The 16,169-nt window shown below is 37.5% G+C and overlaps 1 protein-coding gene across 2 annotated transcripts; it reads right to left on the bottom strand.

The window, feature by feature from the left end:
* Positions 1–616: 616 nt before the first annotated feature.
* On the bottom strand, positions 617–15,110 carry LOC6564125 (elongation of very long chain fatty acids protein). 2 transcript variants are annotated; one of them, XM_032737339.1, is made up of 6 exons: positions 14,590–15,110; positions 3,669–3,806; positions 2,658–2,765; positions 2,512–2,592; positions 1,039–1,500; positions 617–964 (listed from the first exon to the last, which is right to left on the bottom strand). In XM_032737339.1, the coding sequence occupies exons 1-6, from the start codon at positions 14,590–14,592 to the stop codon at positions 746–748; spliced, it is 1,011 nt and encodes a 336-aa protein (XP_032593230.1). In that variant the 5' UTR covers positions 14,593–15,110; the 3' UTR covers positions 617–745. The 2 variants fall into 2 exon arrangements, with proteins under 2 accessions (XP_032593230.1, XP_032593229.1); XM_032737338.1 differs by lacking the exon at positions 14,590–15,110 and adding an exon at positions 11,708–12,187.
* Between the last annotated feature and the right edge of the window lie 1,059 nt (positions 15,111–16,169).

Genomic DNA, 16,169 nt, shown 5'->3' with positions numbered 1-16,169 from the left:
ATTCGAATCCGTGCAAGCCCATTGCAGGAAGGGCGGGTACGTCGTGGCCATAAACACCAGGCCCGTCAGCTGTTTCGTTTGTTTTCGTGTGTGCATGTAGGTCTTTATGTAGGTTGTGCAGGTCGAGTTTTTTTTTGTCTGTACCGTCCACGGGCAGGGTTGGAGTTACCCACCTCTGGGAATACTGAGCTAGCCGAGGTTGCCCACTGCGAAACACTGGACGTGTTACATGCATATGCTCAATCATCATGACAAGTGTATCTACAGCCCTTTTTTAAATGTCTTTTGAATGGTCGTACTCATTAAATCATTTAATTAACGTTAGTTAATTTATACCTTAAGTGACACAATTACAAAATTTCATTTAACGAAAAGACAGTTTTCATCGATTACAATTTGGGATCGATAATTAATCCACCAGTATCGGATATCACTCAGTTTCTTTCAATCTCGATTTTATTTATAAAATAAAAAACACATTTCTGTTGATCAAAAAAATCCAACGAAATAATAATAATAAATTGGATTTCTACGACAATATGTTGTTGTGGTTTTTTGTTTTTTGTTTCTTTCTTTTTGTTTTTGTTTAAAGTTCGATATTGATTTGGCTTAGAAATACGCTTGGACTCCCTATGCTTATGTTTATTTAAATGGTACGGTAATTTACTTTGTTACATTTAATTAATTTATGCTTTGTTTCTTGGTTGGCTGGCTGGCTGCTTGGCTAGCGACGGCTTCACTTGCTTCACTTGTTACCCGCATTGACAAGGATCCGTTGTCGCGTCGAGTTCGTGTTCGAGTTCAACGCCGGATTGCACATAACGGTCGTGAATTTGTTGAATGTGTTGTGGAACCTATTCATAGTACCAGTCGTGTGGTGGCCATTGCGTTGCGTAATATCTCCATCCTTGAGCTGCTTCATCGCACCGTTGGCATGCCCATTGGCCTTAACAGCCGACTTGTCCTGCCGGCGAAACAATAAAAATGCATTAGCCAACTATATATATATATATATATATATATCATTCAAATTTATACCTTGCCATCGCGCTTCACATAGGCCCGCTTGTAGAAGTTGGAGAACAGGAAATAGAACATCACCGCATGGGCGCCAATGAAGTAGGCAAATCCGATGGGATAGTTGCAATCGTTCTTGAAGAACAACTGGAACGAGTGCACCATGACCAGCACGAACTGTATCATCTGCAGCACAGTCAGATATTTCTTCCACCAGAGATAACGCTGCACCCGGGGTCCCATCGCAGCCAGCATGTAATACGCATACATGAAGATGTGCACGAATGTGTTCAGGAATCCAAAGAATGTCGAGTGGCCACCGGGCGTGAATTTGACGCCCCACCAAACGGACACCGGCATAATGCCATGATGTATCACGTGCAGTGTGGACACCTGATCATATCGCTTGCGCATCACAAAGAAGAACGTGTCGAAGAACTCTGTGAACTTGGAGAAGTAGTACCACCAGCAGCCCTTTGTAGTCTGTCAAATGAAATATAAGCATTTGTTTCAAATAATAAATAAACATTTCAAAATAAAACCCTTCTGATCCAAATTGACCGCAATTGTTTTAACGCAACTACTTTTTCTTTTTGAAAATCAATTTTTGCCATACAAAATTAAACATATTTATTTTTAATTGACCATAGTTTAAATTAATTGATTTTTAAGTAACCAATTTAGAGGCATATAATAAATATAAAATATTTTATTTTAATTTAATCTATTTTTAATAAATTGATTTTTAAAGACCCAATTTTAAGCCACATTAATATAATTGTTTTTAATTCAATATATTTTAAATTCATTAATTTGTTTGGATAAATTTTGAAAGCAGAATGAAATATAATTGGTTTTAATCTCCTATATTTTAAAGGAACCATTCTTAAAACAGTTTTAAGCCTGTAGATTTGATACAAAAATTGATTCTTATTTATTTTAATACGATTTCTGTATCCAACTAGCTAAAGATCTGTGAATAAATGTAACAAATCATACAAGCCCAAATATTTTTGATATTCTCTTTAATTTATTTCATATGTCAACGGTGTATTTTTTAGGGCTTGTCACATTATCCAGTGATATAAAATTTTAGATTCGTCTAGATTTCTGAATTCCAGTTCTCGAATTGCTAAACTGTTATGCATATACATAATTTGTTGTCCCATTTCTGACCCCAAATTTCTGGCTTTCTAAGTTCTGGCACTTTCTTTTGGTAATTTTTAACGACACGTGACGCTTCAATCTAAGCAAAATTTAGCATAGTGCCGGCCGACCGACATCGCCATAGACACTTGTCATTAACTGATTAGCATAAGAACGGTTCTTTGTTTAACCAAAAACTGGTTGCTTTAATGCAGAAAAACTGGCACAGTCAAACAAACATTTTCTGGAATTTGCCAAATCATAAAACCCATACTTATATACATATATGCATGTGTATATACATATATATATATTTATAGCCACTTATATACCAATCTTTATACTTACACGTATCGCAACGGGTGAATACGAATAATCAACGGGCTGGCATCTTAAGCTGTAGCCATTCAGCCATCCACCTATGCAAGACTATAAATATGAAATGCTTATTTAATTGTGATCTTTGGAGCGTTGCTCTAAACTGTGGCACTTACCTCATAGAACAGCCACATGCTAAAAAGAACCTGCATCGCATTGTAAACAATCAAAACTTTGCGCAGCTCGAAGGGTTTTCTGTTTTCCATTAGTTTAGGTCCCAGTACCTGAATTGAAAGCAATTTATGATTGAGCAATAGATAGTATATAGAAAGTATATTGGAATATATTGGAATATATAATACTATTTTATTCAGCCATAAGTCAAGTTAACAAATTAAATTCTTGGATGACTAATCATCTTATTTATATACATATTCCAAGTTGGCTTAATCAGCCCAGACTTGGCTGAAAGGCCCAACTTTTTTTTTAACCCGTTCGATGGCTTGGCAAGCACTGCTTTTTAATTACCGTTGCCCATTTAACATACAAATTCAAACAAAGGCGAGATGCTGCAATTATCAAATCAATCGGAGGCTGTCTGATGTTGATTTTGGGACGAGTTCGTTGCCTAAGTCTTTTGTGTGTGCGCTATTTGGAGATCATGTGAAAGCCATTTAAATGATTACATATATATGTATACAAATGTAAAGCAATGCAAAGCTGAAACCTCAATAGAAATCGTTTTTGGATTAAGGTTTTTAAAAATACATTTTTTTTTACATTTTTTTTTTGCATATGTAATTTTAGTCGACTTGGGTCGCAATTTCGACATCAACGTCTCGCATTGAATGCTGCTGATTGGCATCGTTTTTGAATGGGACGACTGGCCCTGAACTCTTTTATTTTAGCAATGCCATAAAATGAAGACTAGTTTTTGATGACGCGCTGACGCAGGACATGACAGACAACATCATCAAATGTGAATTTACGGATCCGGGCTCTAGAATCAGCGAGAACAATAATTGGAAGACAAAGAGAAAAAAATCCCAGTGCCTTAAGTGGTACACTTCACGTGCTCATTAAAGTTTTTTTTTACATCCAATCAGACGACGTGATTATAAATCGAGAACGCCTACTAAATACCATATGTGCCGTGGTGCTTCCCCATCGGACAAGCTGCTACTTACCTTTACAATATATGCATATGTCAAGCTGATTGCTATCGTTGGGAACGGTGAGCCCATAAGCGGATAGTCACGGGTGCGCGGATCTGATTTGTTGTCCATAAGATCCCGCCAGCCATCATAAAACTGTGAGAGGTACTCCTACAAGAAAACGATAAATAAAAAAATGAAATAAGAAATCATTAGTCAAGCCAATATTAAGCAATGGACTTGAGGCAGTCAAACAGCCTTGGCTGCCGATGGGTTCAAATGTCAAATCAATATAAGCCGCATTACAAAACACCTTGCAATCTAGCAAATCCATCAAAGTATGCCCACGATCAATATATGTTGATATAATTATGTGTGCCCGCTGCATCGACCTGTCTGACCGACTATTTACCACCTGATCTACGGTTTGATCATTTGCAAAAATGCCGCTCGAAAACATTAAGAAAAACCGGCTACCAGGCTGCTAGATTTTGGGCAATGATTTTGCCAATATAACAATATAAATTGTATTACACAAAACTGGTCTAAACTGTTGCAATAGAATCCCCACCTGGTAATGTCTGGAGAGTGGGGACAACTAACAGGAACAGGAAAAAAAACGAATGTACTTTGGAATGCATTGTGATTGTGATTATAAGCATGCAATTATTTGAATTATTAGTGAAATGGAAAACTAAACATGTTATGCTAATTGCTAATCATTGCTTAAATAGTTAGACAATGGTAATTATAGAAATAAAAAACACGTCTGTGATGATTGCACACCCAAGAAGGGGCTAAGCTAATTAGCTGGAAATTGCAGGGGCTCAAGCTCAAGCTTACAAGAGATCTGGGGGCTTAATGGGGTAATACGGAATGTGCCCAACAATCATATAGGTGATTTGGTATGTAATCAAAATCAAATTTGTTAAACCCACGTTAATTTTTATAAGCTTCATGCAAAATATAATATATTAAATACGTAATAAATCACCTGTGCAATTTTAAAAATTCTTCATAATTGATTGAAAATTTTATGTTGCAAAAAACTTAAATTGAGTATTTTCTGTAGCTGCAAAAAAAAAATCCCATTTTTTTCAATCGCTTTAGTCATTATTAGTTATTATTTTCAAATCAAATGTGATCTTTTCAACTTCGTTCTAATTTAATTGCTTTGATTTTCGCGCAGCCTTTGTAAAGTTATTTCTAAAGAATGCCACAAGTCAGTTGCAGCTCTGTTGCACGTTTGGAAAATGTATGAAATCAGCGACCACTGCATGTTAATTTATCCTGCATTCTGTGGCTGTTGCGGTTAATTGCGTAATTTAGCCTTTTGGCTAAGCCACCTTTTGGCCCATTCATCTGCATGTCATGCAGAGGCATTTGTATTTGGCACCAAAAGTTGGTCAGGTGGGCAGTCTATCAAAAAAAAATAGAATAAAAAACAATGCTTATTTATCTTGTCCACACACACACACACACCCCAACTACGTCATTTAGCATTTAGCGGTTGGAGCGTTGAGCGTCAAGTCATGAAGTTTGCTTGGTTCATTAAGGCACAGTGGCTGCCATTAGGCAGTGCACCGCTCAGCCTGGAGGCTGTGCTGCGATGAGTGCAGGTGAGCGGGTGTGGTCAGTGCTGTGTGTGTGTGTGTGTGTCTGTCTGAAGTACTAGCTGTAATTATTGGCTGGAGAATTCCACCGAGTTGTTTGGTTGGCAATTTTTTTCGTGATGCTAGAAAAAATGCAAGGCCATGATTTTTATTGTTATCGCTTTCTGAGTATGTGTGGTAAGACTTGTATTTAGTTGGCTTAATGATTGCGTGTGGCATACTGTGCTCTCAACCGTATTTTACGCAATCGACTTCTAGTGGGTTGATCCCCTATTCACATCGCACATATCACGCATACGCACTGTCTCCAAGCAAGGGCTCCCACAGCGAATGACTGGCATTATTTCCATGACGCAATACACTATAATAAAATTCGCTGTCAACCCTATAATCGAACTGCCACCAGCATGAATCATGGCTTGCGACTCACAATGATGCCACCGAAATACCCAACGTTTCCATAATTTGCCAGCTGAAAAACGCAGACACTGATTGCATCTAATTACGCGCAGAGATTTTCACTTTTTATGCGAGCGCGGCTACTTAAGAGATCAGCTATGTATTCCATGCGGCTTAATTGAATTTAAAATAATTACGCAGACCACGCCGAAACAAGCAAAACAAACATAAAAATAAAGAGCCAAATTCAAATTTGATAAAAGTGCTTCCGGCACTGAGACTTCAAGCTGAATTTTCACAAGACAATCGCTTTCGCGAGCGGGCAAGTAGAATGTGTGTAGATCTTATATAATAACTGTACAAGTATTAAACGGATAATAATTGAGATATTCATCTTATGCAGTTCATATTCATTTATGCAGTTAACTAAGGTCGTCAATATGTGTATAAATTCACTGATTTTATGGCTTTAATTCAGGAAAATTACTGCAAGTCGAAAGTCTCAACTATGCTGGGGCGTCATTAAACCAGTTTTTCTCACAGGTTACAGCCGCTCACATCGACACATTAAGGCTTAAATAATAATATACATTTGACGGCCACTTAGTGTAATTAACTTCAAATGTTCGTTGATTGTCTATTTGTTTGTTTTGTCTCTCACTTTGATAGTCGGACATCAAGTGAACCAGTTTAGTTCGAGAATTTCCGCATAGAACGAACCATGATTCAATTTACTCAGTGTTTAGGCAGACAAAAAATGTAATACGGAAACCGCGAATGCAGCCAATTAACCGTTAATCAATCAATTCACTTTGCAAGCATATGTCAAAGTCTCTTTGACTGCTTATCTGCCTGCCTGATTGATTTGATCAGCGTACAAAACGTAAGCCGTCCAAAACAAAAGATTTAAGGCACGAACTTGCCAGCTGCTGCTGCACCCGCTGCCAGATGATTAACAAGTGTTGTGCGTAGGTGTTAAACCTTAATCCAAGCAGCAACACACACAAAAAAATCGCAAGTCATGCTGTTGTTGTTGTTTTGCATTTCTTTGAAAAAACATCCGCGTTAATCGATCCCACATGTTCGCACTTGTCGCTACAGTTTGAGGCACAGGCAGCTGTTGCAGCTTGATCAAATAATGAGGCATCTTTAAATGCTTCGCACATTTTGACATTTAATAGATATATTCAAATCATTGTTTACTTTTCTACAAAATCCATTGCGCATTATTTTCATCATAAAATTCAATTCAGGCGAATTGTGGGTGGGCTTAGAAAGCACTAAATCAGCAGCTAATGCTGACAACAGCACAATTGTAACAACAACAACAACAACAAATATTCACATTTGTAAGCAAATCAGACGAACCTAATTGAATTATAAGCTCGCCAAATTATTGACGTGAATTTTATGGTTTGTTGAACCTTTCCCAGATAAATCAACAAACAACAAAACCAAAATTATGCACAAACTTCAAACCAACAACCGGTATTTGTATAAATATCGGCTGCGAATGCGAATATTTAATTATATATTTTAAATGTGTGCGTTAACCCAAAACTAAACCAAGACGCGTGGAATTTTTACGAGACTGTCTGTCAGATTCTGACCACTAAAAGCGCACCGGTAAGATGTATACACTCACAAAAAAAATGCATTGACCTTTAAAAAATTGCTCCACTTTTTGAGCTAAGCTTTGAATTTTTTCGATTGTTGTTTTTTTAATTTCAAAGATATTTAGCCAATTTATGAGATATTCCCATTTAATTTGTTTGCAACTGTTTTGCTCAGTGTACAAGTTCACCGGTAAAATGAATAGTATACTAATTAAGCTTAAGACACACACATACACATTCACATACACAGATATTGATATTTCTTAACGATTTAATATGGCTGGCATTCCATTTTGCCAACTCATGCTGATCTGCTGTCTGTTAATTTGTTGTATGTCAGAATTTTGCCATTCGACGCCCTATTCGCATTGGACTTTGCACCGCAAATATGCCAGCTAAATATGTAATTATTTTTATGTTTTTTCATTGTATTTGTATGTGTATTTGTATGTGTATTTGTGTTGGTTTTTGGGTGTTGATGTGTTACATAAAGAGAGACACTGTCCAGCGGGCAGCGCTGTTTGCGTAAGCAGCCGCAGCCGCAGCCGCAGCATCTCTTGGCTGACCCATTTTTTTTCGCTTTCTTTGGTTCACACGCACTGCAAATGCTTTCCCAAAAAAAAAAAAAGTTCACAAAAATGCTTCCGTCAGCAACGCGGCAAGTGTATAAAGCTATTTGTAATTGTTGTGGCTGTTGTTGCGGTTATTGCTGCCGCGGCCGCTGCCGCTGCCGTCTGCTGCTGCCTTCTGCTGCTGCTTTCTGCTGCTGCTGTTGCGAGTTACATTTTAACGCTTCATTATGCACCATAAGCGCTGGCAAATAGTGCGACCGGCCCCAACAAACAGCTCAAAATTTACAATGTCAATTATTGAGACTGATGCTACTGCCCATGATGACCATTCAACACCATTGTTTGGCAGTGGCGACATCGACAACAGCGCTGACAACGACAACTTCACAGCTGGGCCTAACCCAAAATGCAATAGCAGCAAAGCCATGACTAACACATCTCTGGTCATTACAATGAGCTCTTTTTTTTAGCCCAGTTACCCGTGGCCACAGTTTATTGTTACTATAACATTTGTCTGATAATCTTTAAGTGCTCACAAGCAATCAAAGCGAACAGCTGTTTTTGGCTAAAATGCCATTATACATTTTTTGCTTATATCCCAAATAAAACTGCATATTTCCATGGCATAGTTAATAAGTATAAATAAAACATGCTAATTAATAAGATCGACGAGGTCAAGGCTTTAACGTTGAGTAAATCGTTTTATAATGTTTGAGCTTCTTATATTTACACATTGACAGCAATATATGTATTTTTTATTAAAAAAATATATAGCTCAATAAATATTGTGCAGAATAAATCAACGTTTAAAATTTGTTTATAGCTTTTTTTAAAATTCGCGGAGCTTACTCAATTTAATGTTAACATTAATAAATCCAACAAAAGGATCAACAGAAAAAGTTTTGTGTTTATGAAACATCAACAAAAGCAATAAATTCTTCAATAAATTGCATAGAAGCAACAACAAAGGCATACGGATAAATAAATAAATAAAGTAAATACTGGCATGACAGCATTATTATTATAATTATTATGAAGATAAACCCAGAAAGATGAACATCTCCGGTCATAAACAAAATACAACAGCAACAACAATGCCAATAAAAAAGACAAGTTTCAAATGCAAAACTGGGATGACAGCCACATCAACTGGAAGACAACAGACGAGATGATAAAAAGGTGTTGAGGCGGTGATGAAGTAACATGGACAGTCCAAATTTTTTTTTTTTTACAATACACACATATATTTCCCCACAAGGCCAACCAGCCAGGCAGTTGGACTGGCTTTATATTTATTTATGCTTTTTTTTTGCCAACTGGGACTGACTCGATGCCAGAGTCTGGCCACAAATAGTGAATGCGCTTGGATGCTGTCTAAATAAACCATACATCTTCTCACCTCTTTGTTTCTTTTAATTTATTTTTCGTTTCATTTGAGATTTGATTTATTTTAATGGAACGCCAGGCGGTGTAGCTTTTATGTAAGAAGTGTCATCTGCCACTGGGGCGGCATCGGCATCAAGTAATTTGCCATGCTATTAAAAATATGAATTCAAATTTGTAATTCCGTATAATTGTGCAGTTCAACACTTTTACTTTCCCTCCCCGCAAATGGCATGAACAAAACTTAACATTATTTACAAAAGACAGCAGAGAGCGGGAAACTGGTTTAAAGCCACAGACGATTGATACTGCGGCTCCATAAACACAACGCGTGTCTCTCAGTTGGTGATTTTTGGTTATTTAAGCAAAATACAAATTAAAGTTAACAAAAATTGCTTTGAATAGACGCAAAAAGCATAAGCCAAAGAGGAAGAAAAAAAAAACGAATTGTGGAACCTGAACAACATAAAAATCAATTTATAGGTCAAGTTGAGCGCAGCAGCCAAGTGTGTGTGTGTGTGTGTGTGTGTGTGTGTGTGCGTGTGTGCATGCGACTGTGTGTCTGGCTGTGTGTGTGTGTGTATACATGTGCAACTCGCTTTTGAAGTTAAAAATTCAGGTTCAGCTTGAGACTTTTACTCATGCGGCATCTTGTCTAATAAGACAAATTATGCAACAACGAATGGACCAATACACGAACACACAGATACAGATACAGACACACTAACACACTAACACACAGACACACTCGCACACATGCTGGGGCAGGTTGAAAAACGCGCTAAGCACATGCAATTAGCTTTCCAATCGTCGACTTGGAGTAATAAGCGACAAATGTGAATTTTTTATTTTTTTTGCTGATGTTGCAGCATGCACGGCTTGCAATCGTATTGTGGGTCAAGTTGAAAATGCAACACGATCCACACAACATTCACATTCTCTCAAAATAAACGCGTGCGATTGGCACGCGAATAAAAACGCGCCCGCGACTCGCCCCTGCAGATAATATTTCATCACCAAAAAGCAGCTGCATAAACAAGTAAATAAAATCCCCTTTGCTGCACTTGCCGCAACAGAATCGTCAAAACAAAACCTTCACTGTCCGAAAAAATGATCCTTGAAACCAGAAAATATTTCTGATTTTTCGAAATATTTCTAAATAAAAGAAAAAAAAATGTCTTGAAATTTTAAAGGCTTATTTTCACTAATAAATAATTCATTTCTTTATAATATAATATATTTCTAAAAAATATAAATGCAAACCCCAATTTTTTTAAAAAAGATCCTTTTAAATTATATGAATTTAAAAACTACCTAAAATGTTTATATATCTGACATCTTCAAATACTAATACATAATAAATAAATATACAATTAGCTGACTCTTCTCCTTCATCACAACAGTTTCTACACAAATCTTCAGTTGGTTTTCTTTGAGCCACTGTCAGGTAATAAATTAACACACTGCACTGCAATTGACTCTGTTTGATTTTCTAAAATTCATGGCAGTTTTTTCGCTGAGTGTATGTGTGTACATATGTACCTTGTCGCGTCTTGTTTGTCTGCTAAATAAAGAAGGCTTTGAGAGCGACTTTTAGAGTAGCTAAATCGCGTTAATTTGGCATCAAGCAGTGGTTTCAACTAAAACGTCAGTAATTGGTGCAAGACACCGTGTTGTTGTTGTTGTTGATGATAATCTAGTTGCAAGTGCTTTTGGCTATCCGCCGCTCAATGTGCGCCCGCGCTTGTGGCGCGTTTCAAGTTGCGTATTGCTCAAATTTGTTGTTGCATTCACAAAGTGAAGTGTACTGAACAGTCAAGTGCACAGCTGCACATACTCGAATTGTGGCGCGTAAGCGAGTTTATGGGTTTCAAGACAAAAACCCAGTTTTAAGGCTCTCCAATCCTAAATCGCACATTCCAGAAAGGCATTTGGGATTACATTTTGTATATGCCAAATGAAAAGGTATGCAAATATTTTGCTTGACATTGTTCGCAGCTTAAAATCATTAAGCATTTGTGTATAAATAGCAGTTAAATTAATTTACAATACAATCATTTAATTGTAATAGCTTGTCTCGTTTGAGATTTGTATGTTTGTTTTACAAGGCTGTCGAGTGTATTGAACTTAAAGAAGGAGAAAGGTTACTTTAAGGCAATAACTGCAGGTTTTTTTATTTTTTTGACACACTTCGATCACAAGACAAATTTTCAGAAGCTCAAAATCCGATTAAAAATATTGATCTTTCAATATTTATTTATGTGTACTTATTTTATATTATTCTATAATATATTTTTAATTTAATAAAAAATTAAATTAAGAAATAAAATAAGTATATTTTATATACGTAGCAAATCTCCAAACCTACTATAATATTGACTCATTAAAGCAATTGACCAATTTTATCGATTAATATTGAACATGTGTTTATCGATGCTCGTTCCCTAATCTTAAACGAGCAATAATGGAATTATCACAACAACACTTACTTCAATGACAGTCCGATAAGAAGCCGATTTCAGCGTCACAGCCATCATGCACACGTTTATATCTACTAACACTATTTTTTTTGTTGTTTTTGTTTTTGAAAAAAAAACAAAACAAAACCAAACCTTTTTTTTTTATCAGATTTTAGCACTTGTGCGCGATATATTTATGCAAAGACGCGCCAGAGTTAACTTTTAACGCACACACAGAGAGTGCGAGAGAGAGCGAGAGATACAGAAAGAGAGAGAGGGAGAGAGGGAGCTAGTGAGTAGAACCAAAATAAATAGAAAAATGTGCTGGAGGCACGCACAATTTCAATGTTAGCCAATAAACCTTTGGCCAAATGGCACTATCATTGCAAAATGGCCCGAATGCAGTTCCTCGCAATATATATGATTTTTATGTGTGTGTGTATGCGCGCCTACATACACAATTACATATATGTATGCAGCCTGGTCACTTGCACTCTCATACGCCGCGTTGTACTAACAGAGCGCACCGCCAGCAGCAAGCGATCGAGTCACATGCGACTGGCCCCACAAGCCAACATCAACAACAACTTATCGCACTCTCTTTTAACAGCTGAGCGCGTCGCGTCGCGTCGTCGTTGGCAGTGGCCGCGAAGCAAACGTCAAAGCTGACGCTGCAGTCGGCGTCAACGCAAATGCCGCTAAAGTGTCGCTCTAATGTATCGGAGCGGACTGGCGCTAACAGCAATTGCAAGTAAATCACTTGATTAAAATCAATTTTTATTATGATTATTACTAGCAGTTTGGGGCGACTGGCCTAGTAAATGGGCCCAGCCTATATGGCCAATAACCGTCTGCCCATCTATATAGCGGAGTCAGCGTCTTTATACTTTACACTTTTAAGTTGACTGCTTACTGTTTTCAGTGTCAACGCGCAATGCAAAATCATCAAAAAATGCGACAAAAGCAAGAAATAAAATGGACCTGTAATACTCATTGTGCAATCCTACCCAAAAAAAAAAAAAAAAAAAAAAAAAAATACGATCAACGTACAAAAAACTCCAAAAAAAACGAGTCAAAGATTTGAATACATATTTTGTAAAATGGTGCAATGGGCGAGCTCGGATCATTAGCCAGCTGGGATTGGTTAACCAAAAGCACAATTTTTTTTTTGTCTTTCCTTTTTATTTATTTTTTTTTATTTTGTCGAATTTGCAGTGAAGCCGCTGAATGAATATGAAAATCACTGGATTTCTACACAGCATCAGTCGCGGCGATGATGAGTACAAAATTTAAAGAGCTGGCGAATAACCAAACCAAAGCACAACAAAAACAATGCAGCAGCAGCAGCAACCGAAAATAACAAAAACAACAACAACAGCAGCAGCAGCAGCTGAGGCAATCACTTGTTACTGCTGCTGCTGCAATCTACAACTCAGTTTCGAACTCGAATCCGAATGCGAGGGCTGACCATGAAACTATATCCATTTCACTTGCCATCAGCAGTCGCCAATCACCTGTAAATACTCGATAATAATAAAGCCAACAGATTGTAAGAGTCGGCAGCAAAACAAAAAAAAAAAAAAAAAAATGGAAGCGTGTAGAAAATTATATCCAGCTCCAGCTATCCAGTTGCAATTCAAGGTTAACGCTGCCGCTGCATAGGCATTTCCGTACGAAATGTTGTCAAGCAAGCAGCAGCAGCACCAGTAGCAACAGCAACAGCAACAGCAGCAGCAGCAGCAGACCCCTTTTGCACCAGTCCCAGTCCAATATAGCCTCGGCCTTCGCTTGGCCAACACATACGCAACAGAATATCGCAGTAGCAAATGTTTAATAACAAATTGCAGAACATGCAATTTGGCCATTTGCTTTTATTATGCATGTATGCATACAATAGCTGGAAAAGTTCAAGTGCAAATGGCCAGAGCAAAACAGAACCACAACATTTCGAAAGAACCAGCCAAGAAAAATGTCAAAGTCACGAAGAAGGCCAAAGAAGAAAGTTGAGAGAGACGGCATTGAAAACTTTTAAAAATTTGTACTTGGTAAATATGAACTGCTTATGCCATGAACCCAATTGAAAATTGGTATGTAAAGTATATATATTCTTGAGCAGGGTGAATATCCGAGACGAACTAGCCATGTGAGTTACTTACACAGATTTTACTTCATCAAAGCCCTGGCATCATATTGATCAACTGCAACAATTTCATTGATATCGGATAAGAAACACAAAAGTTATGGTCCAAAACTGATATATACTGATATTGAATGAGAATCATTCTATCAGCAGCAGGAAACATTTTTTGTTTACGAGAATGTGTGATAATCGAGGATCAATTCTGGTTTGTGCGAGTATGTGTGTGTTTGTGGCTCTCTGCAGCACCCCCATATTTATGATTGTGTATCTGAATACAGATGTAACATTTCTGCAGGACTTAATCACAAGTCTATGATTTCAGTTCAGACTTGTTCAGCGTTCCCTTAATTTTCTTTGTTTACCCTAGTCGCTTTAAGATATTTAATTGCTAAACTCAGGGTATCTATTAGTCGAGCACTCTCTACTATAGAATGCTCACTTGTTTTTCCCTATTCTTGCTTGCATTTCTGCAGAAGCAAACTTCAGATTGACGGCACTGAGGAAAAACCCGTAACACTCGTGTAACAAATAAATATGGAAGATTTTCTCGACGACTAATCGCTTTTAACTATTAACGATTATTAACTGCTGATAATTGTTTGTTTATCCTAAACTTAAAAATTTCACAATACTATGTCAGTAGACATGCACTTTGTAAATACATTCGTTGCTAAGTTATATATGGATCGTTTGCTTACAATTTCCCTTGAATTGGTTACAAAGTATCGACTTGAAATAAGATAATACAGTGCTTAGTTTTGGTACCACTCACCATTTTTTTTATATAAATCAATTCGTTTTCGCTTGCTGTCAGTCAAAATAATTTTCCGAGAAAAACTACAATAATTATTCACTGACAATTTTTAGAACTTCTTCGATGACATGCAAAATAATTCACTTTTGCTTAATTGGTATTTGTTTAAACACTATTCTTATTTTTAGACTTGCATTGGACTTTAATACTTGAAATACTTGTAATAGTCATTGAATCATTTGTTAAACACGCGCACCAATAAACAGTCGCACAAATATTCAATTATTTTTGTGTTTCTCAATTGTGTGTTGGTTGATATAACAATAATCGTTAACTAAATCACAGTCACATCTATCGTTTTGCCAACTCCGTAGCTTCCGCTGCTGGCCAACTGACTGACCAACTGACCAACTGTTAACTGATGGCTGCTGTCGTCTTTGTCGCTGCTTTTGACTCTAGTCTCTAGTGTTAACCTTACGCTACCGGGACTGGGAGAGCGTACGCTTTACCATTCAAATCAAAAACACAGAAATAACTTTGATTTCTCGCTGTCGCTTTACTTTTATACGAAGCGCACGGCGGCAGCGACGCCAACGGCTACGTCGACGTTTTGGTGAGCGAAGCCGAGCTTTTGATAAATTCTGAGCGCAATTTTAATTCAACACCGCAATCCAACAGGTTGCCAGATGTCAGCGCCTATGTGTGTGTGTGTGTGTGTTTATTTTTAAGGTTTTTTTTGAGCGTATTTTCGATGCGCTCTCTCTTTGTGTGCTGCGTTTGAGTTTTGGACAAGGATGCTGTTGCCGAGCGAGCTGCCGAGCTGCCGAGCAGTCAGCCGAGTCAGCCGAGTCAGTCGCATTCAACTTTGAGCTGTGCTTGCGATTTGCGATTTGTGTGGCCGATTGAAGTGCTCATCTCTGTTTGTCTCTCGCTCTCGCTCTCGCTCTCGCACTCGCTCTCTTACTCTTTGTCTTTGCACCCACACCCCAAAGGGCAGCGCTGAATGTTATTATTTGGTTATCAAGTTATCAAACATCAGGTACTTTGAGATGACAGCCGAGTACAAAGTTGAAGGCGACAATTCAACCTTTGATAAGACCACAGGCATTCACACAAATTTAAAAAAAAAAAATCAAATAAAAAACATGCATTTGAATGCTAATTTCTGATATTTCAGCAATCAAAAATCTGAATGTGCAAAAATTATGAAACGAATGCCTGATATTGGCTTAAAGCATTCATGAAATATAATAATAAGATGAAACCAGTTTAAGTTTTTTTTTTTTTTAACTCATTTAATATTCCTGATAAAGAGCCAGTCTTAGATTCATGCATGTGTCGCTTAACGCATTTTTCTATTGTTTATTTCGTGGGTATTTCTGTTTTTGTGTATCACATCAGCGAAAACGTTAACCAAAAACGACGGAAACAGTCTTCGAACAACTCACAAATAAAAATGAAAAAAAAGGCAATGGATCTCGTTTGTTGTACCCGACAGAATCAGAACGGCAACCAGCCACCTGCGATGGCCATCTGTGGTTTCCTCAATCCAACACAACCACTGGCCAGGCCAGGCCAATCCCATTTTGACGTCAAGC

This window comes from Drosophila grimshawi, unplaced genomic scaffold, assembly GCF_018153295.1.
Source record: "Drosophila grimshawi isolate 15287-2541.00 unplaced genomic scaffold, ASM1815329v1 contig_311, whole genome shotgun sequence".
In the NCBI taxonomy this organism is placed as follows: Eukaryota; Metazoa; Arthropoda; class Insecta; order Diptera; family Drosophilidae; genus Drosophila; species Drosophila grimshawi.
This window is presented reverse-complemented; position numbering and strand designations above follow the sequence as displayed.